Genomic DNA, 27456 nt, shown 5'->3' on the forward strand with positions numbered 1-27456 from the left:
TTCAAGGCTCAGAAAGGTTCATAAGCAGCTCGGTACAAAGAGCTGAAAGGTCCTGTCCTCAACACTGCTCCCCAGCGGCAAGAGTCAACGATTCCTCTTCAATCTCTGCTCCGTTTCCGATGGCAGAGCTCAGTCACATCCCTGCACTTGGATTAAATGCTCCAGAGGAACATGGGACATCATTTCCCTTCTGAAGGGGGGGTGGAAGTGTTCCAGTTCCAGTTCCCATCCACTTTATTATCCCCCAGCTCATTTAACTGCCTTTTTTGGGCCATTGATGCTGTTCGATTACTCAGAGGAGCCCATCCCCTGCACCTCTCCTGCCTGGGACCTCTCATGGTGTGATGGAATAACTGCAACCCTCCCTCCATCCCTTCCCGACTCACGCAGCAATCAACACATTCCCTCAAGTGATTCGAATAACTCAGGCTCAGAGACAAAGTCGGATACAGCAGCAGGAGCAAGACACAAAACCCAAACCCAGCCTTACCCCAGCACTCAGCTGAAGTTTCTCACCTGTGCACTACCCAACATCAACCGGGTTTTAAGTCCACTTGTGCTGCTTTATTTAGCATCAGGATCTTCCAAGAGTCCTCCAGGTGACTGCAGGTTCTTTCCCCACCTATTTCATGGGCTGATAGTTGGGTTTTTCCCTGCTGTCTCCTGGTTTCATTTGCTGTTCTCTTGCTGGGCAGGTCAAGCCAGCACTCGCCTGTTGTTCCCCTTCTTGCTCTGCACCCATCGGCCCCAGCAGCCCATTGAAAGTTGACTTTCGATGGAACACACACAAAAGGACCTGGGATTGCCAAGGCAATATTTGCTGCAGCCAAAGATCCAGGTGGGCAGCAGGGCAGGAGAAAACAACAACCACCCAGAACGAGCCCCTCTGTAATTAAATAGCTTCATATTAGATTAAGCAAGGAAAGGCATTAGGAAGAAGGGAGTGATGGAATTCTGCAACCCCAGTCCAATGGCAGCCATGAAAGGAGGGAAAACCGCACGGCCCAAAGCTGCCTGAACCAGATAATGATTTTAGCAAAGTAAATTGCACAGAAGTTGTGAAACCTGAAAGAAGTTTAAGAGAGAAAGAAAATCTTTGCCTCCTTCAAGGCAGCGTGGGGGGAAAAAGAAGGAGCGAGCGGGTATTGTGTGTCCTTAACAGCAGTTTGAGAAGCAGAACAAAGGCACAGAGAGTTTCAAAGCACAGCAGCTCGCCCCACTCTGCTGTTTGTTCTGCTCATAAGCACACAAGCTGTTTCCTTTCATCTGGAAAAACTCACACAATAAGAAAAACACCTCAAAAGAACCCGAGTCTGTAATAACAAAGCCCAAGGGGCAGCCAGAAAGAGATCTTTTTGGCCAGGAAGAAATACTTGGTGTTTGGGTGTTTGGAGAGAGCCGCCTGTGCCTGGTGTAGGGCACACTACATCCTCCTGCTGCGGGAGGAGGTCAGGCCCTGCAGCAGAGCTTTGCCTTCCCTCCTCTCCTCCCCGCACCCAGATGAAGGCTGCAGCCCCTTCAGGTCAGCACAAAAGCGAGCAGAGGAAGCAGGAGCAAGGAGATAATAGGGAGAAGGCAGCACATGAAAGAGCTCACCCAGGGATGAAACATCCCCCTGGAACCCCCACGAGGAGGGGAAGAGGAGGCATTAGAAGCGCGAGCGCGGGGTCCAACCTGCATCCTGAACGGGGGCCGGTGGTGGCTGCGGTTCACAGGAGCCGGGAGAGCATCTCTGAAAGGTTGTTTTGATATATCTGCCATCTCCTTGTGGAATTCCAATCTCCAACTGTTCCACTGGCAGCGAGAGCTCTGCAGTAACAACACATGCCACAGCTTGTGAGTTGACTTGAATTACATTTCAGATGTGGGGAGGGGAGGATGTCAGTGGGAGGTTTATGAACAGTATGCTCTAGCTCTGATGTTGTTATCACCAGATGGCTTCAGCCGTATCATTTACAAGAAAAAACAAACAACCCAAAAGGTAGAGAAGGTGAAGCTGACAAATAAATCCTAATTCACCTGCAGCTGGAACAACGTGAACAAGCCACTTGCTTCCTTTCAGACCTTCCGTGACAGCGCCTTCTCCAACTGCAGCCTGGCTCTGCAGGAAGCACTGGCACAGATGAGCCCCAGGACAGATCATTCCCCTGCAGGTATCTCCCCATCCTCCAGGGAAGGAGACTGCCAAAGCTGCATCACTTCCCTGCAAATCCCTCCCAGCAAGGGCAATGTGAACCCCCATTCCCTGCCTGCTTCCCAGGAGCCAGGGCTGCTCCTCCAACAGTTGGTTGCTGACGTGATGAGGCTCAAAGGTCCGGGTCAGGTTGGAAGCTCTCGGTAAACAGCGCAGCTCCTGCAGCGTCATTGGGCATCTCAGTGCCACAGAGCCAACTTCTGCAATTCCCTGGCACTGAACTTTTCATGCCTGGCTGCAATTAGAAGCTGGAAATGCTGGTTTGAGTTGTGACAGGGCAGTGCACAGAACCTCATTATGACTAAATGCTTTGCTTACTTAAAAGGAAACGCACGTTAAATCCAATAGAAAAGGAATTAGTGGCATTCACGCAGGAGATGCAATATGGGAATTTGTGAGGCACGTAAAGGGAAGGCTTTACTGTACAGAGGGATGTGTGTTTGTGACGAGCACCTCGGGGGGGGGAAACAAAAAGGGGCAGAGACCCTCTCATGAGTCACCATCTGATAAAAATAGATGAAATAAGTGAATGAACAGATATGTGCTTCACCCAGCGGACAAGAGGCTGGGAATGGAAGGATGGTAACAGAAAAATGAGAGCCAACAGCTACCTGATCCATTTCCTAGACAAAACAAGAGTTATTCCCTGTAATCCATTACGTGCCTGACAGCAGCATTTTCACATCAGCTCCATTTGCCACTGTGTATTTCAGTCTAACCTCTTTGGAGATTTGGGGCTCACGATGACACACGTGGATGGGTGCATTCTACACAGCCATCCTGCACTGCACCTCCACCTGATGCAGCAGACGGTGGCTTGCACTGTTCTCGCTTCCCACATCAGGCAGAATGAAGGACCACAGGTCACAGAATACTCAGGGTTGGAAATGACCGTAAGATCATCCAGTTCCAACCCCCTGCCATGGGCAGGGACACTTCACACCAGACCAAGGCACCCAAGGCTCTGTTCAACCTGGCCTTGAGCACTGCCAGGGATGGGGCAGCCACAGCTTCTCTGGGCACCCTGTGCCAGCGCCTCAGCACCCTCACAGGGAACAGCTTCTGCCTTATCTCCAACCTGAATTTCCCCTGTTTCAGTGTGAACCCATCACCCCTTGTCCTGTCACTGCAGTTCCTGATGCAGAGCCCCTCTCCAGCATCCTTGTAGCCCGCTTCAGGACTGGAAGCTGCTCTGAGGTCTCCACGCAGTTTCTCTTCTCCAAGCTGAACAGCCCCAATGTTCTCAGCCTGTCTTTGCAAGGGAACTGCTCCAGCCCCTGCTCATCCTCATGGCCCCCTCTGGACTTGCTCCAGTGTGCAACATTCCTTCCTGAATCCTACCTGACTTCCAGCAGCAGCGTGGCACTGTCAGTGCATGGCAGGAGACTGAAAGGAGGTGGATTTCAAGTGGGCAGTTTTAGAAGCGAGCCACCCCCAGCAATGAAGAGACCACAGGTACCACACAGTACAAAATAGTCATTATTTATATTTTCCAAAAGAAAAAAAAATAAAACAAAAAAAGTTACCAGCTATTTTGAAAGTTCTTCCCTGTAAGAAGAGTGACTAATAGAAAGGAACAGGACTGGCTCCGATACAGTCAGCAAGTCAGGTACAAACAGTTGTTAAGAATCATGTAGCGACTCAGGACAGGGACTCTCGACGCAGCGTTCATCAACAATAAAATCTTGTCTTGTTTTTTGCTCCTTTTTTGTCTTTTGTAGAAAAAAAAGGGGGAGGGGGGAAATAAAGCAGGGAAAAATGCCAGAAACATTTCCCACAATACCTAAAACCAGGAACCGTTGTTCTCGTCAGACAGCACGCTCCGCAGCCAGGAGCTTCTAGAGTCCTTCCCAACCAAGCCTTGCTCACAGGCTGCCTTCAGGCTCTCACCCCTCCAGAACACACAGCCCTTCACTGTCCCCTTGCACTTCAATCTGTCATAAAGGGGGGGGGGGGGGTTCTTGGGTTTTGTTTTTGCAGTTAACATACAAGTGCTACTAACAGAGAAACTGATCTTCTTGTTGCTGGATGGCAATAAGGAGTTACACAAATGTCCCGGTTTAGCTCAGCTGGAAGGACTTAAATTCTCTTTTGTTTTGATATAAATACTACTGGAGCTCCCATCAGGTCTTTCCTTTCCAGAACCCCCCTGGGAATTCTTTTTAACCCTCCAATGCTCTCCAAAGCTAAAATGTCCTCTTGCTCCAGGCATCTGACGATTTGTTCTGTGCTGCCAGACGCAGAGACGTGGTTTTGCCCAGGACCTCTGCTGGGTTATTCCGACTTGGGTTGGTGCCTAAACCGAACCCTGGACTTAATTGACTCAGCCAAGTCGAAGGGAACACACAGACGATGCAGCGACAGGGATTTGTTAGGTTGAACAGCCCCAGAGCCCCAGGCCCACCCTCCCCCCTCTCCCCAAGTTACTTGGTGCTGTTTTAAAAAGTCTGGGTGTCACGAAGCAGTCTCTTCCCCCCAACAACAGAGTAAAAGCTCCACAGATTTCGCTGTCTACCTGGTGGTCAAGGTTACAGCAGCAACGGATGATGCTGCTTCCAGAAAAACACGGGGTGGTGTGACAAAGGTGACTTTAGGATTGCTTCAGTCGCTTACGTGGGGGTCCCAGAAAGGGACACTGTGCAGAGGCCAGAGAGCGATACGCCTCAGCCACCAAATGGGGATGTGACACTACCATAGACTTCCAGCCTGATGTCTCCATGACGTCAGAAGCATGACTAGGAAGAAGAGAGAAGAGATCTAAGTCAGCAACTGGGGATAAGAAGCATTCACTAAATAGATCTGTTCCACCTGCCTGAGAAACCTCCCATTTTCAGGGCACTGGTTTGGAGTCACTCTGTGTGTATGTTAAACAGCTTTTGTGGAGGACTGTAAGCTTTGGCTCTGCTGGCACAGCTCTATGCTGGAAAGGCCTTCAAGTGAAGGATGAAAAGCTCAAACATACGTGATCCCAGGTGGAGGACAGCAGGAACACAATGCTCATCCACCCCGACAACTCAGCACAGGAGTATTTTAAAGCACTGAGAAAAGCTGCATGAACTGACAAATGAGATTAAAAACGTTTCCAGACATCAAAGTAGTTGGTAGCTATTTTACACCTACTGAAAAGGGTCTTCCTATTATAAGTTGCAAGTAGTCCCTCAACATCAGGAACTACCTGATATTCTACTACCTAAAACTGCTTGTGATCTTAGGAAGAGATCCATAATAGCTCACAGAAACAGCCCTGCTGCACACTCTGAACAGTCCCAGCAGGACAAGACTAATTTGCCTTTAGGGCAATGCCACTTCCAAGATGCCAGCTAAATGCAGGACCACAATGGGGAGCTATCAAAGAGAAATAATAGAGAAGAATCTCCCCTGCATGTGTCAGTCCCCAGGTTGTTACCCCTATTGCTAATAAACACTTTCCTCTAGATTTACTGCATCCTGGACCACAAGTAAACTCACTAGTTAATGAAGTCCACAGCTTGAGTTTTCAGTTGATCAGCACTATGTAGGTCAGCTAGAATGAGGATCTCAGCTGCATTTTCCACAGACAGGTTACTGCACAGGGCGTCCTCACACATCACCTTCAGACGTTCTAGAGCATACTGCAAAATACAAGCCAAGGTACAGTTACAAAGGAGAACATACTTAATCAGGCCTGATGTGAAGCTTTACTCGTGCTCCTTCACCCTTCAGTACCAAACTACTCTATTATGCTGAGCAGAGCAATGTGCTTTGCTATATAAACCTGAACTGTACTCAAAGAAATAGTGACAGCAAAAAAAAGAGATAAAGAGCAGAATCATGATGTGCCCACCCTGAGGAAAGCAATGGAGAGGAAACATACCCACCATAACTCAGCCCGGCCTCCTTGTGTTACAGCCTTAGTGGTGCTGTGTTCATGCTTTGAAATGAGAGTTTCAGGTCACCTGTAATACTTACTATCCCAGTTACTACAAGGCACAGAACACTAAAGGCAAATCTTTATTCTCACTCTGCTACTGCATGACAGTACTACTCAGGTTCAATGGGAAGACCTATCTGACAGTGAATGCTCCATAGGTGTTTCCAGGGATGTTTAGGCAGTTTTCACTCAATTTCTTTGCATGAGTGACCTGCACATTAAGATCACTTGTTATCAAGAACTCAAACCCAAGCCCCAAACCTCAGTCTTGTGGAATATCATAGCTGGGAACTGCACAATACTTGTGACACTCTTGGCATGTGTGAGCCGATTCTGGGGTTTGCAGCTCTCTGGATGAAAGAAATGAGTATTTCTGAGTAATTCTGAATAGTCTAGATCCCATGATTACATTTCACAGGCACTAGAGAGCAGTCAATTCTAATGCAGTTCTTAGATGAGTTATGACATTAGCACTACAGAAGTTGTCCTAAAGATTAAGCACAGCTAAGACTTCAGGTTATGATTTCAAATTGAGTGACATTTCTATATCATCAAAATAATCTTTCAGATTTATTTATGTGATAGAACTGCATTCCAGAGCATCCTTCATAGTGTTTATGAGGCTTCTTTGGACAACCCTGGGGTGACATTCTTCAGGATGCGAGGCCACATTTGGAAGAGATCCTGGCTTTGTAAGGACTGCTCTGTGAATCTGACCAGAGAGCTGCCTGATGCTGGGAGTGCTGCCTCTGATGAGGGCTATTACTAGACATTGATTTTATATTCTGATTGAGGTTTTCATCCCATCTCGATTAAATTTAGATGCCTAAATTTAGACAACAGAAACAGTTTTTCCACTTAGGACTCCATGATAACAAGTGCTTCACTTGAGGCATGGCACTCACAACCAGGACAGTTTTACCCCCCCCTGAACATCCCAGAAAGTAAATCGAATTTCCTTGCTTCATCTGTTTCAATAACTAAACCAGTTTCAAATGAGGGGCAAGCCATGAGTTTCTATTATTGGCCATCAGTAGCTCAACCCAGCAGCAAACAAAGGTAAAAGCATTCCTTTTGTCAACTGAATATCCTCCTCCACGCATCTACAACTTTTATGTCGATTTTCACTACAAATAGCTCAGCTTCTAATTACACAGTTGGGCAGAAGTTGCCATTCTGGTCTCTCAGGTACCCAAACTCCCTCCTTTCTTAATTACACTTTAAAAGAACACCCTACCTAATAGTGTGCTTACCCAAGAGGCTGGTATAGTATCTCCTGGGCTGAGGAGATGTGCCTTGTTTTGGTTTTGGTCTAATTACATCTTTTCCCTAAGAGACAGGAGGAACTCAGAAGAAGCTGTTTCAGTCTCTTGAGCAAGTATGAGATGGTTTATGTGCTTTCGTCAAAGAGGGTTTATTTCTGCTTTTAAAAGACACCCAATTAGTTTAAAAGGGGGAAAAAACCAACACCCTACATTAAAAGCCAAGGAACTGAAAGTTAAAGCCTACTCTGCCCTTAATGTACTGCTTCTTACTTCCACTTGTCTCAGTTAAAGATGTGAGCTCTCAGTACTCTTTAAATATTGACTAAAATATGTGGCAATGATTATAATCAAGCAGAGAATCTCCTTGCATTATTTCCCATTTTTACTCTAGTTGCAGTGGCCTAATAATGGCATATGGAGCATTTCACCTCTCAAATCAGCAGTTTTGATGAAGCCCAGGTCTGCAGTGACAGGGAATCTGATGGCCATGTGGTGGTTGCGTGGAACAAGGTTACATGCATCCACATCTTAGAATCCACCATCCTAACTGGCACCCACAAGAGAATCCAAGGACTGAAGAAGCATGGAGACTGAACTACGGTCTCACCCCTAGAGGTGGTCCCTCCAGGTCAGAGTTGAGGCACATTGGCAGGGCAGTGTGGAGAATCTTGCACTGCTGCTACCCGTGCTGAACCTGTTCCATGGATAAAGTCAGGACTTTAGTCTCCAGTGCTGTCAAACTGGCATCTTTCACCAGCACTAAGTTCACTTTTAAGAGAAAAAAAAAGAAAAAGGAAATACAGTTTTGGTTATGTATTAGGAATTTCCAGTGGTTAAGACAGCTCACTGGCCAGCAGAGCACTCTTCTGTCCTTGGGGCTGCAAAGGGAAGGAGGCAGCAGCTGCCTGGCTGGCAAGGCCACAGCACTGCTACATGGGGACTACCAGCAGCCTTCAGTCAGACCATCCCCAACACCTCCCTGGCAAGGACCCTGCAAGACCACAGCTGGGTTAGGCAGCAGGGCTTCCTCCAGTGCACCCCTTCTCGCCATTAACAGCAGGGACTGCCACTGCAAGAAGAAAACAAACACCACCTTCCCACTCTTGGCTATCCATCGCTTTAGAGCATCTCTTGAAGGTGCAGCTACCAGGCAGAGCAGGAGAAGCACACCCTGTTTGCCAAAACAGAACACTACATTGGAGATTTGGTAATAATCACCCTAAAAAGGTACCACCAGGCTCACAGTGTTATTTTCTTCTCATCCCCAGCTCTTATGCTAGGTCACGCTGAATACAGACACATCTGAAATGTCAAGAAAACGCTTAAAAATGAGCAACAGAGACAGAAATTCCTGATTGTTATATGTTAAGATATGTATCTATACAGCTATAGGTATCACATATGCAGCCTATCTTATACTACATCCAGGTTCACCTATAAGCAACAGCCAAGGAGCACTCTGTAAAGCAAGGCACGTGTCATTTCTGGCTCTCTGAACACCCCTAAGTCCCAACCATACCTTGTCAGCAGCTGCCAGCAAGTCATCAGCCATTTTGTCCAGATTTGGTGCCTTCCCCGTGTAAATGAAGCACATCATTTCCTTAAACACTTCAGGCTCCACATCATTGATTTCAACGCGATTCTGTAGCAGGAAAAGGAAGCTTATTAAGATCCTGACAAGAAGCAAAAGGTTTCCTTCCACCCAAGCCCTTCCAGCCTTCAGAAATGCCCAACAATTGAGAATGTGCATTAATTGAAAGAGAAGAAGGAAATCATGTGGATGGAGTACGAAAAACTCTGTATGTTGTATTTCACATTCTCTCCTTCTCTCTATCCCACCCCAGACTTTTTCCCCATGAGTTACAAAGGCAACAACTGCCTCTTGATCTCTTTCTTCCTCCCTTGAGGACAGCTGAAGCAGAGACCTGCATCTGATATGAGAAAACCAGTTAAAAGGTGACAACAGTCGCAAACCCCACCTAAGTCAGATGCGACCAGTGATGCTAACAGCTGACTACAGAGCTATTCACCTAGGCAAAGAAGTTCTTCCTCCTTCAACTCACCTTTTTACTCTCTTCCATCTCATGTTCAAACATAGCACTGAAGACCGGGGAACGTGCTAGAGGTGAGGAACAGAAACCCCAGTTAGATACAAGTGGTACAGAAGTTCAGGGTTTGCCATCCAGTAAATGGCTGATTTAGCTTCAAACTGGGTACAGAAGTCCTTTCAACGGAGGCTGAAGGGTACATGGTAAGGAACATTTCTGGAGTTTCCTCTGGAAATGTGCTAACTGCTCCTTACAAGTGCTTTAAGGAATACATCAGAGTACACTACAGCCACAACAGAATCCTCTTCCCATTCTCCCCATAGAAGGAGACAGGCAAATAAAAATGGAGTACATATTTCTTCTCCACCTGTAGCAGATCACAACTGTCTCATACTACAGCTCTGCAGTTACAAGAGCTGCAGAAGCCTCCTTTAAAGGTGAAGCAACTCAGAAACAACCATTTGCCATCAGGCTGTTGTCTCCTAGTCCACAAAACCCATCCAGTCAATACCAACCTGCCAGTATGGCTTTGTGAGCCTGGAACTCCTGGCCTGCCACGCACAGGCAGCAGTCAGTGAAGCGCGAGTTCTCCCAGAGTCCTCCCAGCTCATCTGCTAAGCGACACTCGGGCACCTTCACCATGTTCATGGTGTTCTGGCCAGAGATGTTGACAGAGTCCTGCACCACGCTCACCTGGAGGGGAAAGGAGAGCAAAGAACCCCAAAGCTCAAACATGCTGTAACAACTGATCTCCCTACAGGAAGCTTTTGTTTCCAGGGCAGGTGAAAACTACCAGCACATCTATGCAATTTCATCCTTACTTCATTAGATGATTTCCTATGGAAGTGAAACCTTATTTTTCTGCCTTTACAGATACCACCCCTGACCTAGTTTTTTCCTTTTCTCAACACTCTTAAACCCTCCCCAATCAATAATGCAATACAGACAGCAGGACAAATGAAAATGAAGCATACACGGAGCTTCGACAACCAAGCACCGCATCCACACCTGTATGCAGGGCAGTGTCTGACCCCTCTTACTGCTTCTGGTTCTAAATTCCTTCCATCACATTACCAAATGTGCTTTAGAAGAAACAGTAAGCTAAAGAAAAGCAGCTTTGTGTCAAGTAATCTGGAAGTTTGGGGAAGGCAGATTCCTTATCCCCTTCTCTAAAGCACACAGGGTTAGGCAGGGACCATCCATGCTGGCTGATGAGGAACCTTCACAAAGGGAAGTGTTAGAAGCCAGTTCAGCACTAAACCATTATGATTAAACACAGGGTAAATCATAACCTTCTACAGCAGACTCTGGTAAGGAGAGATCAGAGTGCCTGACACTACCCTGCTCTAACAGAGAGTCGAGGAAGAAGGTGACTGACAGGGAAGCTACGTGAGACTCTTTCCTGGATTTGCTGTTAAGTCCAAGCTAAATTTCACTTCTATTAATAACCAATGGCCAAAGAAGAACAAGGGTCAGCAAAGGAAGCTTCACAGTTATATAAAAGAGGAAATGATGAAGTGACATGACAGAAGTTGTCTCCTGACAGCCCCAACTCCTGACAAACCTCCAGTGGGTTTCTGAGGGCAGCCACAGTTAAACACCCAAACGAAAACACGTATCAGATGCTGTTTGCCAAAGGACACTAATGGTCAGCCAGAGCTGAATCACAGAACCCCAGACTGGTTTGGGTTGGAAGGGACCTTAAAGATCATCCAGCTCCAACCCCCTGCCAAATATGAGGAAACTAATGTTCCTCTTCATGGATTTGACAGCTACATTCTGGTCTTCCCCTGTGCCACCCAGACCAGCAACATGGACTTGATGGCTGAAAGCTGATCAGATTCATTCAAAGGAATTCCAGGCTGTAGATCCCTTGCTGGAATCCAGTACTGATTAGAGACCAGCCAAAAACCCACTTGCTACCTGTGTCTCAAATCAACAAATAAATCCTCTCCACAGATGACAGAAAGTCTATGACTCACATGAAAATCTATTACATGGCCTTTTACATAAGGAGTTAGAAAGAAGGGAAGGTTTTGCTCAAGGTGTTTTCAATATCTCAGCAAGGGCAGCAATGCTCCTGAGCTCAGAAGAGAGCTGTTCCTGTCACTTTGGGAACACCATTCTTTATGGAGCTTTACAGGGTATCTGCCTATGATGTTAGAAGAGAATTGAAAGAGCAAAGAGTGATGCAGTTGGGATATGAACAGTCAACCCCACCTGCAAAACAGCAGTTGAGAAATCTCCCAACTGACAACTAAGTGAGGTCAGATGTGAAACACTTGACAAGACACATCATTCTCTGCCCTAACGGCGTCTGCAGCAAGACATCATCTGTGCTCAGCACCAGACATGAGCAGAGAGGAAAAGACCTTTTTCCTTTAATAATGCAATGAGAAGGTGCAGCAGAGACAACCTTCTGGTCTCCAGAACACTCCCAACACATCCCCACCTAACAAACATCAAGTATTGTTAACTCCTTGGAGAGTTTCTACATGCAAAACACGCTTGCTGAAAGTACAGATGTGAGCAGCATCACTTGGCACCTGTGGCCAGCAGGGAAGCATTAGGAGAGCATATGGCACATTGGTTTACATGCAAGGAGACTTGTAGGCTCAGGAAGGAGAAGTAAAAAATAGAAAGAGTGGGGGGAATAAAACCCCAAAAGGAAGCTGGTGAAAGCTGTTGCCAAACTGTTTCCAGACAGCAAAACCTTCCCTCTGCTATCACTAAACAGATTTCTTACATGCTCAAGTGGAGGATGAACTGAAAGAGAAAACAGAAGACGTCAAGGCCAAGTGAAGGCAGCAGCAAGTTCTCTCTTCATCCAGAACAAACAAAACCACCGAGCTGAAGCTTTTCAAAGGAGTAGTTCAGTAAGGAGTGAAGTGACTTGAATTAGTACCAGTTGCCAAGACTACTGGTGGAGCTCAGGTTTAGCTACACTGCACCTTGCAAATTTCCTTCTCAGACATTCATTTTGGAGTTTCACTCCACAATTGGGAGTTTTTTGGCTCTTTCATCATGGAGGAAAGAGCAATTGCCAGACCTACAGAGGTGGGAGCCAAGACACTGTCCTCCTCCCATATTCACAGAAGCATAGAAAAATTTGGGTTAGAAAGGACCTTACAGCTCCTCCAGTTCCAACCCCTGCCATGGGCAGGGACCCCTTCCGCTGGAGCAGCTGTTCCAAGCCCGTGTCCAACCTGGCCTTGAGCACTGCCAGGGATGGGGCAGCCACAGCTTCTCTGGGCACCCTGTGCCAGCGCCTCAGCACCCTCACAGGGAACAGCTTCTGCCTCAGAGCTGACTTGGACCTCCCCTGGTTCAGTTTGAACCCATCACCCCTTGTCCTGTCACTACAGTCCCTTATGAAGAGTCCCTCTGCAGCATCTTTGTAGCCCCCTTCAGACACTGGAAGCTGCTCTGAGGTCTCCACACAGTTTCTCCTCTCCAGGCTCAACAGCCCCGATGTTCTCAGCCTGGCTCCATAGAGGACCTGCTCCAGCCCGAGCATCCTTGTGGCCTCCTCTCTTCAACAGCTCTATGTCCTTCTTATGCTGAGGACACCAGAACTGCACACAGTGCTGTAACTGGGGTGTCACGAGAGCAATGCAGAGGGGCGAGATCAAGTGTTCAAGGAAGAGCTCTCTCCATGACAGTAACTATTTTGCTACTGGTCCTTTAGAAGCTAAATACACAAATGCCTATGGTGGCCAAGCAAAAGTGAAAATAAAACCCAAACAACAAACCCAAGGTAGAAAAACCTCCAAAAAAATCTAACTGTTGAATAGCTCTGAAGCATTTCCTTCACTCCTGACAGAATACACAGCAAAAGAAAGGACTCCCACCAAAACCAACACTGCAAGAGATCCAAAGAGAGAACAACTTGTTCTACCTGTCTTCTGGCAAAAATCACAGCTACAGGAGGTATTCTGCAGTTAAAAAGACAATAGAAGTGAAGGCAGCAGCAGAAGCTCTGCAGACCCTGGAGAGTTTCAATTTGCTCATTTAAAACATCTAGCTGCAGAAATAACTGCATCTTTGTCTGAAATTAGTACTATTGAAATCATCGTTCTGTAAGCAGTTGAGAGAAAAATACAAACACAATGAGGAGAAAATAGTGGTTCCTATAACATTCCTTTTTCTTCTGTTTTTCTTGTTGTTGGCTCTATAGATACATTGAGGGGAAGAAAGAAAACTCCTCCTTTATACAGCAGGCAAGTAATAGGCAGGCCAGTTGCCACCACAGAGCTACGGCTGGTTATTATCCCAAGTGAGTTTCCACTTAAATAGTAGAAACAGATGGATGATAACACTAAACCACAAGTGAAATGATAATCAAACACGCTTCATTCCTATCATCACCCCAGGTAAAAGACAAATCTAAAGTAACACACAAATGCATGGGAGTGAATCACCATGAATCACACCCAGAAGCAGCCACCGGAAGCACACACACAAACCCAAATAAAAACTAAGTGCCATAAACCCAGGCAGGATTTCTCCTGACACCTCTGACTCTGTAAAAGCACTGATGAGAAAACCAGGTCACATCTACCTCCAGCTAATGGAAGTGCTGCTCTTTCAGCGGCACAGGAAGACTTACCTCACAGAAGAGAGTGAGTTTGTCATCTGGAAGAAGTCCATTGGCCTCATCCAAAAGAAAGTCTCTTCTAATGAATTTCTTGAATCCCCAGTCCTTGCCTTGTACAAATCGATACGCTCGCTGGCTCTCTGAAAGAGAGATGGTGCTTCAGACACCAGCTGAGCCTTGCCTCATCAAACAGCTAACACCAACCTGACCCCAGCAGACAAGATGTGAGTTTTTACCCACCCATTGCTTTTGTCTCTTCTCCTTTAGCATTCAGGATGGAGAATTTGAACTTGGCTCGAACTTCACTTTTTGGACAGCTCACCAGCAGCAGATAGAGGGAGAGATAATCTTTACTTTCTTCATCCAAGCCTTTGGGATTCACACGTAAACACCTGTAAAAGCAGGGATCTGAGTCAGGTGCCAGGGCCAGGTCTGGCAGGTCATTCCCAGCCTTCAAAAAAAGGGCACTGTAGAGTTTTCACCATCAAATGTACAGCAAATCAGTTCTGTTTAACAGCCACACTGAAACAGTAGATGGGTAAATAGAATGGAACTGCACACTGCACTCAGACTCATGCTACATTTCCATGACAGATAATAATATACAGGCAGGAACTATGAGCAAAGCAACAAACTACAGGGGGAAAAGAGGAAGGGGTTTAAATTACTGAAAAGAGCCCTGGATATCAATTTTCACAAAAGGAAAGTGAAAGAAATGGTTGAATGGAGGCAATGGCTCTGAGGAAGTGCAACAAATCCAAAGAAATGCTTGGTAAGAATTCCACAGGAAGCAATTGAAAGTTAAAATGGGGTTCTGGAAAGCTGATGGTCTCTCAAACACCATAATACTAGGGCAAGAAAGAAAATGTAGTAAGTGCAGGAAGAAGCTTAACTCATAAGCACTTCCATGACCTCAAACTTGCCACAGAATCTTACCAAAAGCAAGATCTAGGCCAAATGACTAACAGCTCAAAGCTATAATGACAAAAAAGCAGAAAGATCTAGACATTGACTGAGCTCTGCCCTGCAAAGGTTGTAAAGTAATAGTGAAGAGCAGCCCAAAGAAAGCACAGGGCTGCCACCCAAAGGAAGGGAGCACAAACTGTATCACAGACACACTCTTAGTGTCTGATTTGCTGCAATCTGTCCTAAGGAGGTTTAAAGGAGGTTCTCAAGGAGAACTTAAGGAAGGTAAGGAAAGTTTTAAAGGAAAGGGCAAAAAGAATGTCAGCTTTAAGAAGCAGAAACTCCAGGGCAGAAGCAGTCACAGAACATTGTTACTTCCATCACTTCTATGTTAAGTCTCCTAATTCCCAAAGAGTTGCCATGAAGAGCAAGGTAATACAGTAGCAACAGTCTTCTACTGCAGGATTTAGAGTGCAGGCAAAAATTACCTTTTTAACAACATGGGGTATTAGGGACTGCAAGTGGGAGGCTGACAGAGCTTGAACACACTGGCTGTGGGCTTGCATTGCCTCGTAAAGCTCAGTCCAGAAAAAACCCAAATTAAGACATTACTAATCCTCCACAGCAGTCTCAGCTTCAAGGCAGGATGGGATCTCCCTTCCAGCTATGGGTTTCCATTAATGCTGATGGTTTCCATTAGCAAACACTGCAAATAGCAGTTGTGTTGTGTGCCCAAACACAACGCCGAAGCTACAGCACCTTCTCTGTGCACACGTTGTACAGTCAAGGAAGAAACAGCCCATCTGTGCACTACAAATACTTTCTTCTATATTTCTAGATGTATTTTATAGATTTTTCTCTGTTCTAAAACCCCAAACACACAGTTCTTTCACACAGTTGTAGAAGAAGGTGAACTTCTCTGCTCTATTCCTTACCATTTCAGTTTATCATTGGCTCCAGATGAAAAGGTTGAGCTTTTGATGACCTCACCCATTTCTTCTCGGCAGAAGCTAAAGTTGTTTATGGTCCACATGTAGGAAAACTTCACTACCTTGATCTTAAAACAGAGGAGAAGTGGTTTACAGTCGTGCTCATTCGCCCTGTCCATCTTAAGGGCAAAAACCACAAAACCTGCAAGTTTCACTGAGTCATTTCCATGACAAATAACCCCCAAGCACAAGCCACAGAGGCAGCTGGACCACTCCAACCTCCCCAAAGCTCTCCTTGCCAAGTACAGGGGGCAACAGTCTGTTGCCTTGGAGAACCATGGCATCATAGAATAGACTCGGTTGGAAGGGACCTTCAAAGCTCACCCAGTCCAACCCCCCTGCAATGAGCAGCGACATCTTCAGCCAGACCAGGCTGCACCAAGCCCTGTCCAAGCTGGCCTTGAACACTGCCAGACTCTGAACTCCAGACTCAAAACTTGTTTTGATTCACTTCCTAACCACAAGGTTCTAACCGTGTTGTGTCAAGAGCATCTCAGCGGAGTGGGGCCTTACCTGAGTGTAGCACCAGCTTTCTGCTACAGGTCCACTCGACATTTCTGCCGGAGGGGGAGGACTCGGCACTCTTGACATCGCCAGTTTGAAGACTCAACAGGATTTCACCACTCAGCAGAAGAAATTCAGAACGGAGCTTCACCCTGTCTGTCCCAGCAAGAGGGAGAAGGAAAACCACTGAGAATAAAGAATACAACCTTCAGGAGTGCTGGTAAACCCCATGGGACACACACGTTAAAGCCATCATCCTGCTTTCTCCCTCCCCCCTTCAAAATGTGTTGTTCTATTGACACATTTCCAAGTGTTGCCATATGTTTTCTGGAGAGGGGATATACCACCTCCACTCATCCTTTCAATGTGCAGCTCCTTCCAGGAATAACCCCAGCACATCACTTGTTTTAGGGAGTCCAAGACTCCCACTTGACTCGGAATTTACTACTTTACTCTGAGGCCACCATTCCAACTCACTACTGACCCACTGTTTTCATTCTGAGAGACTCAGACTATCAGAGTGCAGATCTGACAACTGACGTTCTTCATCTGAAAGAGCCACAGGTAGCAACATGCAATCCAAGCTCAACAGCAAAATGAAGCCCTAGGTTCAGTGACTCCACATCTACAGACTGATTTCTTAAGCTTAAATCTTCTCCTGAAACCTGGCTGCTGCTAGGGAATGTGTTGGGAATCATTTCTCTCCTTCTGGATGCAGACCAGACCTCTCCCAAGCAAGGCTCACACCAGTCTATGGCTGTGAGTTCTGTGCACCCTCCCAAAGCACCTGGCAATAGCAGCACACACACATTAGCTAACTGTACAAACCAGAAGTGGGGGTTTCTTTGGTTTCATTTCCTTTGAAAGAGCACAAGTGAGCTCATGTCAATACTGAAGAAGAGATACCGGCTATCAGGAGCTAAGAAAGAAGTGGAGCACCCTACAGAGATGCAAGTTAACTCCATGGAAATGCATTTCCTGGAGCAAAGCTCAGGGGCAAACAACGACTTGGACAACACGACCTGCAGAGGGCCAGCACTGATGGTAACTGAGAGCTCTCACATCAAACTGCTTCCCAAACTTGTTATATTTGCACATTGTGCTCTGCAAGTGGATGAGGGGGTGACAAGACAGGGACATCAATCTGTACTTCAGGCATTTGCTGCAGGTTTTATTACCTGAAACTTAAAATTACCCCAATTCCTCCACTCTGTGTCATTCAAATTAAGCCGAACTTGGCAGACACTTCTGAATACTGAGCTAACTGCCCTTCTGCTGGCAACATTCAGTCTTGTCTCCAAGACCATCACTGCTTTATTGTCTGCAGACAGTGAAGCATCTCCAGGGTCTTTCTGGGACAGATAAAACCTGGAATTCCAGCACAAGCAGCAAAACCCACTTCCTCCTCTCCAGGGCTGGGGGAATGCTACCTTATTGCTGGTTTTAGCCCAGGAGCAGGAGAGACCCAAGCTTCTTTCTTCCCTTTGGGGTTCACAGCAGCACTGCTCAGCTCCCCCCCAGGCTGTTCCATTGTTCTGTTCACAGCTATTTTTAATCTATATTGTTCCAGTGATGCTGTATAGCACAGGCACAAACACATGGGACACACACTCATGAGCGGAGAACAAGTAGCCAGGGAGAGGATGAAGTTTCTTAAGCTCACTCCTCACTGACATCAACCTGAGCAACAAGGAGCTAAGCCTGAAGGGTCTGACCAGAAGAAGAAACAATGAATAAAGTGAAATCAGGTTTTGTTTGTTGCTACAGTTGTTGTTAGTTTCAGTCATTTCAGATTTTAATAATACTTCATCTCAGTCTCCCCTCTCTTGGGCAGGTTCAAGCCATTCCCCTTGGCCTGTCCCTGCATCCCTTGTCCCAAGCCCCTCTCCAGCTTTCCTGCAGCCCCTTTAGGCACTGGAGCTGCTCTCAGCTCTCCCCTTCTCTTGTCCAGGCTGCCCCAGCCCAGCTCTCTCAGCCTGGCTCCAGAGCAGAGCTGCTCCAGCCCTCGCAGCAGCTCCATGGCCTCCTCTGCCCTCGCTCCAGCAGCTCCAGGTCCCTCTTGTGCTGCTCCCCAGAGCTGGACACAGTTAATTAAACCTCAAGCCACAACCACCTACTTGGTCTTCTTCCCATCATGGGTGCTGTGCACAAGCCATCACTTCAAGACACCGCAAAGCTCTGGTGAGACCTTTGTGGAGCAATCAGTGCCCAAGCAGCATCTTGGCAGTGCCTGTGAGGTCACAAGGCTGCTCCTGCCCGGAATCAAGTCCCACATAAGGTATTTATCAACACTAAGCATTCTTCTAGAGGAGGAACTTTTACTTCCAAGTAAACTGAAGCAATTCAATGTCTCCACACACAGATTACAGAAGTGGTTTAACACTTCTGTGTAATTACGTGGTTGAAAGACTCCAGTGGGGCCTTCTTGAAGACAAATTGGGAAATTTAGTGATAACACTTCCCCTTTATGGCCTGAATATGAAGGATTAACGATGAGGCAAAGAGAAGACAACAACAACTTTGTATGTTACAACGGCACATTCATCAAGCCTGCTGGAACACCCTGAGAAGTTGAAGGGTTTCCTGGGTGGAGGGCAGAAGTTAACCCCCGATTCATGTGTTTCACCAGTCTCAAGGAGCTGCTCTCCAGAAGGCTGTTGGGGAAGGAAACAGATAACCATGTGATGGCCAAATTGAAACGTTAACAGCTATTTTCTGTACTCAACAGGATTCGAAGCGATACCATCTTCGAGATGCAAAGAGGCTCTAGAAAGCTTCTGTGGTGCAAAAGGCAAGGCAACTGTATGAGCTTGAGATACATTGGACTACATAATGTCCTCTGAGTAACTGCCACTTTTATCTCTCATATCCTGTCCTCCCAGATGGCTTGGCTAGGCAGGTGGCAATAAAAGTTATGACAGCCTGCTAATAGAATTGCTGCATGCCAGTTATGCTTTTTAAATGGCCCAAAGGTTGGAGATTTGAAAGATTTTTCTGTTCTCTGGATAAGACACTTAGTCTGGTGTGTCAGAGCTTCTACAGCTGCTTTGTGAGGCAGTTAAATACGGTTAAAAAGAGATGTTAAACGCCAGTATACCCAGAGCTCAATACGGCAGTTGACCATCAAATGCCATTACTGGTACTTTTACCGCTGCAGTAAATCATAGTGGGCATAAACAGGTAATATCCAGCAGTGTCCTTTGCAGAAGTTAGCAGTAAGGAAAAGCTTGCCTCTTGCTTTGCTCAGCAAGCACAGGAACAGGGGAAGTAAAAGGTCACTGAAATATATCCTTACAGGCACGCTTTCAAACCTGCCATGTCCTGTTCCTCCTTCTAATGCAGCACTGTGTGCACTTCTGGTGTCCTCTACATAAAAAGGACATGGGGCTGTTGGAGCAAGGCCAGAGGAGGCCACGAGGATGAGCAGGGGCTGGAGCAGCTCCAGCTGAGAACATTGGGGCCGCTCAGCCTGGAGAAGAGAAGCTGTGAGGAGACCTCAGAGCAGCTTCTGGCTACAAGGATGCTGGAGAGGGACTGTTCATCAGGGACTGGAGCAACAGCACAAGGGGTGATGGGTTCAAACTGAACCAGGGAAGTTCAGGTTGGAGATAAGGCAGAAGCTGTTCCCTGTGAGGGTGCTGAGGCACTGGCACAGGGTGCCCAGAGAAGCTGTGGCTGCCCCATCCCTGGCAGTGCTCAAGGCCAGGTTGGACACAGGGGCTTGGAGCAGCTGCTCCAGTGGAAGGGGTCCCTGCCCGTGGCAGGGGTTGGAGCTGGAAGACCTTAAGGCCCTTTCTGACCCAAACCATTCTATGATTTTCCATTCTTGGAATGGTTTTAATTTGTTTTTCCTCCTAAGCCAATTTTCCCATTAAAAAACAAGGGGGAAAAATATATTAAAAATAGGTTTGGTCACTTCCAAAAATAATAATTTGTACAAAGTCTGAAGGGCTGGGACAAGAGTCAGCAGAACATCAGTGCTGTGAGGAGAACTGCACGTCTGACATAGATTGTGGAAACAAAGGAACACCAGTTTTTAGCTGTAGCACATCCTCCTCCCCAAATATCACCAGAAGACAGAAAAAGACAGAAAGACAGAAAGACAGAAAGACAGAAAGACAGAAAGACAGAAAGAAAGAAAGAAAGAAAGAAAGAAAGAAAGAAAGAAAGAAAGAAAGAAAGAAAGAAAGAAAGACAGAAAGACAGAAAGAAAGACAGAAACTTGTGCTCTTCAATCCTTCAGCTGGATTTCTGGTCTTCTAACACTGCTTCTTGCCAGTGTTTGAACACATGTAGAAACCTGTACCCCCTTAAGTCACATCCAACCCTACCTAGAAATAACCCAAAGTATCTGGAATTACATCCACACCAGTAAATATAAAAAGTAATCTCAGTCTTAAAAGCAAACTGTATTTGTAGTTTTAGGGACATTGTGATTTGGTCACCGCATGTTTGCTTTGCCTCTTCTTTAACTCTTTCTGCTTCTATATTTAATCCTCTTGAGGTACATCCTGAGATGCTTAAAGCTTAAATCTCAAGACTCTTTCTCCTTAGAAGTTAATCTTCCTCCTAATTTGATAACTCAGTTCAGAAGCATGTTCAGAGGCAAGCAAGCTCTCATTTCTTTCTCTCCAAATGCTCCTTTTCACCTCTTTGCTCTTCATCCCTGCCAATCCATTCCTGCTCATTTCTTTCCTCTCACAAGGAAAAATGTTACTTGAAGGCAGTACAGAAACAATGAGCCCAAGCAGACTCCTGTCTTCAGTAAGAAACCTGAGCTTAGTTTTGAAGAGAAGGGGTTTGTTATTGCCTGTGAACTCTCTCATTTCAGATTCTCCCTCACAGGCAAACCATAAGAAGTATTTTACAGCTCCAGTTCCTACTTGTAGGGGAAATTGTTACCTGTCACTTGTCAAGTAGCTCAGTTGCCATTTTAGCAGATTCCTTGAGACAAGTAAACCATGTGCACTTCCATAGCATGGAAGTCTTCCAAATGGAAAGGTAATGCCATGAACACTGCTCTTCCCCAAAGAACTTCCCAAGGACCTGGGCCAGCAGACTGCAGAGCTGACCTCCAGCAGACCACCAAGACTATAGTTCCCTCTGGAGCCCTTTATTTAGATGAATTTCCCACTAATTCAACCACCTGGTAGTCCTCTCATCACATATTCCAGGTGCCATCTTAATATTTCTAAGAGATTATCAAGCCCAGCTTGAGCTGAAACACACTTTCTGCCATTATCCTTCTGGGAATTAGGCTTTCCAATAATCCATTTAGAGATGACGTGTGGCCAGTTCTTGTTGCTTTTGTTTTCTTCTTCTTCCCCCTTCTGTTCTTGTAAAACCACTTGAACAATTCTTCCTCCTATTTTCCCCATCAATAGTAAAGCTCAATAAGCTACTGGGCAATATTATCTAAGGAGAAATATTGATTATCTGCTAGGCAAGAGCCAACTCAAAGTCACAGAAGTTACAACTCTTTCTAATACTGGGACTGTTACCACATGTGCAGGTTTGGTTAAGGTTGGTGCCAGCCTAAAGCAAGGATAGTGCAGAACATTCCCAGGATATAGCTGAATATAATCTACTCTAATGCTTGTCCTTGCACTCCCTGTTATTACTGTATTTAAACGACAGCCATTTCCCTTGCTAGAGAGCAGAGCGCAGTGAGGCAGAACACAACATCTGACGGCAGTCTTCACAAGTTCTAGACTCCAACACCCCCCCTGACACACTGTTCTCTTTGGGCAACAAATGAGCACAAAAGCCCCACAAGCTAACAGGAAATGTTAAGCACTTTGTCTCTCTCAAATGCAGGAGTGAAGTAACCGTTCTCCGAATTTCATTTAGTGCCCACAAGTGCTTCTAAGAAATCCAGCAAACTGATACATGTGGTTTTCAAGCACAACTGGTTGAAGCTGCACACTTCTACACAAAAAAAGCAGCTGAAGGAAATGCAGGCACCAATATAGTGGTGCCATTTAATAGAACTATGAAATGACAAAGGCAGTTTTATGAGGGCAGGATACCCAGTGCACGAGAGCTTGCCTTCCATGCAGCCAAGGAGATGCTGTATCATGTCTTCACCTCAAGCTAATGGAATCCTGGGGAAGGAGAAGGGGACAGGCAACATTCTGTAACAGTCCCCACGGCTGTAAGCATGGTTCTAGCCATGTTAACTGACAACTATGTAGTCAGCGTCTGTTCTAGCCTCTTATGCAGCAGCGCTTGGGAGGCAGCCAGGCAGCCTCTCTGCACTGCTACCCAGCAGCTCCAGAGGACTTGGTCTGTGCGGCTCCACCTGCACTCCAGTCTCACTGCTATGAGCATGGCTCTAAACCCAGGGCTGTCAGCTGAGCTCTTCTTTCAGACACGAAGACAAATCCATGACTTGAAATGAAAAATTGAAATGAAAAAGGATTTCTTTTGAAGACAAAATAACTGAGGCCTCAGTAGCTTCCAAACCCAAGCAGAAGAAACAAAACTTAACAATCTTGGGAAGTCTCCTCCTAGTACATGAGTGCTATTTGAGTAAAGTTGCTACATACAATTATGATCTGATTTATGAACAAATTTCTGCAGTGACGAGCAAAGAATGTGGGCAGAACAGTAACTAAAGCCACACTTCAAAATATACATGTTCTAAAGTGAAAAGACTCCAGCTGATTAAGTCCTGGCAGCAAACTCCTTGTTTGGCTCCAAGATCAGTTAAGTTTTTCCAGACCATCTTCTCTGCCCATGCAATTATGCTTACTATCAGTCCTTGTCACAGCCCAAACAGAGATATTCACATGATAGACTGATCTGGGAGATAGCTGTTTACTGGGAAAGATGAGGACTTAGACTTAATGGAAAGGAGGAAATCAAACCAACCTGACCAACTACACATCACTGCTTATATCCCACAAATCATTTAGTTCATTTCTACAAGGGCCATTCCTGCATATTCATGATTCAAAGATAAAATATTCTTTAAGTTGTGTTTGCTATCAGAAGGCAGTTTCCATTTTAAACATCACATAGCAGATTGATGCTGCGTAGATGTCACTGGCATGGCTGGGATCACACGTGTCCCAACTATACTGCTATGAACTCACTGTTAACTCCTAACTAAGAGAACCTTAAACTATCAGGCAGCAATTTAAATATCCTCGTGTCCACCTATGAGTTTACAGATGATGTGACATGAAATGGTTCTGAATATGGACAAATTTAAGTGTTCAGAGTTAACTCTTCCAGCATGTTTTCAGAAGCAGTATTACTGTACTTGCCAGATGCCTCAATATTTAAAGTACTTTTAAAACAGCACAGTTAAACCCAATATTCTGCCTCTTGCTGTAGGTGAGTCTCTCCAAGGTGTGCACAGACATCTTTTTTTTGCCAAACAATTATTTCTGTCATCAGAAGCTGGATCAATTTTTAAAAGCATTAACACTCCTGTGTATGATTCACAGCCCAAGCATTACATCAGCCCCCATTTAAAATGCACAACATACAGGCTGCATTGCTAGAGAAAGCCATTTTTCAAGTCCACACTCATATAACATAACCTATGGAATAAGACCTACAACACAAGCTGAACTGAGATCTCAATATGGAAATGGTAACACTCTTCCTCTAGTGCATCTGAAGTCACCAGTATCCTACTGCCTTCTACTGTATCAATGGCTAAAGCAGTACCTATTCCAGTTATGAATTCAGTGTTGGAGTGTTTAACCCCTCCCATGGTCCTGACATTATAAACTCTACAGATGCTTAAAGAAATCTGTAGGGCCAGAGAACACAGCGGTGCAACTCCTGTCTGCAGCCAAGGAATTTACTCACACTACAACAATGAACTCCCAAGTCTTTTCCAGGCAGTTGCTACAGTCAGTGGTTCTGCATCCTCTCAGTCCTAAAACTGGAGAAAATAGCCCCAGTCAAAACCCCCACAAATTACATTTCATGTGGGCTATGTATTTTCTTGACTTCTCAGCTATGATCATCAGCAAAGAGGAAGAGACTTCCAGAATTACTCAACTCCTTCCTTCCAAAATGCTCCTACAGAGTTTAGTAAAGGGCCATGAGACCAAGAAAAGAAGTTCTGACACATTAATATAGCTTCTGAAAAACAACAGCTTCTCTGCTTCCTTAAGGGTATCAATACTTTGATCTCACACTAGTTTCCTGTACCCTCATGTGATTCTAGAGCTTGGGACACATGCTTTATTTAAGAGGGCTCCCAAGAACAAAGTACAAGGCAGAATGCAGCAGCAGCTTATCAACTGAGAATCAAGCAGCAACACATTGTTGTATTTCCTCTCTGTGCTGAGTAGGAAACACCAGCAGTCAGAGGCTGGAGGAATACAGCGAGATCTTACATAAGACTCCAATCGTGCAGAAAATCGAGCTAAAGCTGGGGAGGAGAGAAGGAATTTTCCCAAATTACAGTGGGTATTTCCAAGCATGGAACTATGAACACAATCCCTAACACAGCAACAGCTCCCGAGTGTACAAAACACAGGTATCTGCCCCAGCTTTTATGTCCAATTGTGCAGAAATGATGCCCAGGAAGAAATGAAACAGATGATTTCAAGTTCACCAAGCCCCACCAGTTCAATGCTGAACGCAAGAGTGTGCCAAGAATAAAGCTGGTAAGTCCCTCTTATTGTAAACTGGATTGGTGTCTAGAAAAATCACACAGGGCAACAAACTCGGGTTCACAGTACAGACCTAACACTGGGCCTGTCTCAGTTCACAGATTAACCCTAAACTTCCCCCTACCCTTCTCAGGTTCAGTGGAAATAGAGCAGACTGGTGAGGGGGATTGCTCTGACCATTTATCACCCCTAACCAAGCCAATGCTATCGCCGGTGCTGGTACCTTCTCCATGTTAAAACATCAGCTAACTGGAAGATCCATTACACAGGAAGTAGTTTTTAAGTGAGGTTACTGCTCACCATGTGCCACACCAAACCCCATTGCAACACCCTCCGTGATACGTATCTGCACCTAAGTCCTCGAGTTTTGGGGGAGGAAACACGATTAGTTTTACAACAGTGGCAACCACACTCAAGTGAATCGAGGTATCAGAGTTGACAGCAGTTACTACAGTCTTCTGGTGGGTACAGCTCTGTATTACTGTCCTCTACTGAGAGTGACAGGCTGACAGCTTGCAAAGCACTCCTGCTCTCATGTGGGCTCCATACCCATCCACCACCAACTACCACGAGGAAAACAAATAGCTGCTTTTTCTTCAGGTCACAACAAAACAAGTGGAATAAGGAAACCAAAGCACTCTTGGCATCTGGGTACAAAACGTCACTGGAAAAGGAGCGAGCCAGTTACATGTTAACTGAAGTCATTGGGGGGGGTATTAATAACCAGAAAGTTCTGTTTTATAAAGCATAAGTGTAACTCTTTTACACAATTCCATAGGGTTTCACATTAAAACAACCCAAACATAAGCACTTAGCACACTAAAGGCAATCACAAAACCAGTATTCCCTTTCGTTATGTCATGATGCTGCTCTACCACCACAGATGTAAACACGTTTAACACTGCTGAGCTGGAGGAAAACGACAACAAATAACGTTATATTCTGTGGTTCTCCCCCTCTAAAAACTCTGCTCACAAAAAGCCAAGTTTCACAGGCAGCCTCCCAAATACTACGGGAATAATATTGTACCTTTATAATGGCATCTATCACTAACCAAGATAACGCTTTTAGCAAGTATTAGATTCCATCAAACCGCACCAGTGGCACATCTAACCGCGAAAGGGAATTCTTGTGCCTTTCCATACTGCAGGATGATGCACCATTTCCTTTAAACACCACCACAGGCCTGAGACACAGCGAAGGAATCCCCGTCCTGATCCCAGACAGCCGAGATCCAACGAAGCCGAAGCCCAAGTTCCCGGTGCTGGCGGAAGGTGCCCGGCAGCCCTCAGCGGCACAGCCACAACCTGTCACCCTTCCCGGCCCGGCTGTTCCTCAGCTCTTCCGCTCCTTATTTCCTTTCTCCCACTCGTGTTCCCACACTCAGCTCCGGGCACCACAACCTCTCCCCGGCCTGGGGATCGTCGGGAACCCCCGAACCAGGCCTGCCCCCAACTTTTCCCTGCCCTTTCCCCTCCTCCTTCCCCTCAGGCCCTGCTCCCTCACCCCCCCTCAGAGGGGCCGATCCCAGCTCCTACCTCGGGCCCCGCGGTGTGTGCTGCGGCCGAGGCTCTGCTCGCAGGCCGAGGCGCAGGCAGGTGCGCTGGGTGGGGATGGCGGCCGCCAGCTGTGCCCCCCCCGCCTCACTCCGCGGCCAGCCCCGCTACGAGCACACCAGCGGCCGGGGATCACTATTTGGCAGCATGTCTTCCCGGCCCGTTGCCCCCCGCAGCACTCTCAGTGGCTCATTATTCCGCAGGTCCCCGCAGCAGCCTCGTCCGCATGCGCGGCGCTGACGAAGCAGCGGACGGAGGCCGTTCCCCCCCCCCCCACCCTCCCTCTCGCGCACGCGCACAGCGCCTCCTCCCCCAGCGCGCGGCTCGTGACCACTGCGCATGCTCAAAACTACCCCCCCAACAACCGCCGGCCGGTGCGCGCGCCCCCTGCCGCCTGTCAGCCTCGCTTCCGCGCATGCACCCGCCCTCTGAGCATGCGCGTTCCGCCATAACCGTCCGGTGGATCACAATCTGGCAGCGCGGCGGAGCGCTTGGGTGTCCGCTCAGAACGGATAGCTCACTATTTGGCAAGGATCCCCTCAGGTTTTGTGGCTCACTATTTGGCAAAGAGCCCCTCAGGTTCTCTAGCTCTCTATTTGGCAAAGAGCCCCTCAGGTTTTGTGGCTCACTATTTGGCAAAGAGCCCCTCAGGTTCTCTAGCTCTCTATTTGGCAAAGAGCGCCTCAGAGTCTATAGCTCACTATTTGGCAAAGAGCCCCTCAGATTCTCTAGGTCTCTATTTGGCAAAGAGCGCCTCAGAGTCCATAGCTGACTATTTGGCAAGGATCCCCTCAGGTTTTGTGGCTCACTATTTGGCACGGATCCCCTCAGGTTCTCTAGCTCTCTAT

At 46.5% G+C, this 27456-nt stretch overlaps 1 protein-coding gene across 3 annotated transcripts; it reads right to left on the reverse strand.

Annotated features, from left to right (window-relative positions):
- Window positions 1–3660: 3660 nt before the first annotated feature.
- SPOP (speckle type BTB/POZ protein) lies at window positions 3661–26836 on the reverse strand. Of its 3 annotated transcripts, none has more exons than XM_005141877.4 (10): window positions 26591–26836; window positions 16423–16569; window positions 15856–15977; window positions 14255–14406; window positions 14027–14154; window positions 9933–10110; window positions 9433–9488; window positions 8889–9011; window positions 5663–5805; window positions 3661–4929 (listed from the first exon to the last, which is right to left on the reverse strand). In XM_005141877.4, the coding sequence occupies exons 2-10, from the start codon at window positions 16498–16500 to the stop codon at window positions 4785–4787; spliced, it is 1125 nt and encodes a 374-aa protein (XP_005141934.1). In that variant the 5' UTR covers window positions 16501–16569; window positions 26591–26836; the 3' UTR covers window positions 3661–4784. The 3 variants fall into 3 exon arrangements, with proteins under 3 accessions (XP_005141934.1, XP_030898476.1, XP_030898475.1); XM_031042616.2 differs by having other exon boundaries at window positions 4466–4929; window positions 16423–16565; XM_031042615.2 differs by having other exon boundaries at window positions 4466–4929; window positions 16423–16599.
- Between the last annotated feature and the right edge of the window lie 620 nt (window positions 26837–27456).

This window comes from Melopsittacus undulatus, chromosome 17 (genome assembly GCF_012275295.1).
Source record: "Melopsittacus undulatus isolate bMelUnd1 chromosome 17, bMelUnd1.mat.Z, whole genome shotgun sequence".
Lineage (NCBI taxonomy): Eukaryota > Metazoa > Chordata > Aves > Psittaciformes > Psittaculidae > Melopsittacus > Melopsittacus undulatus.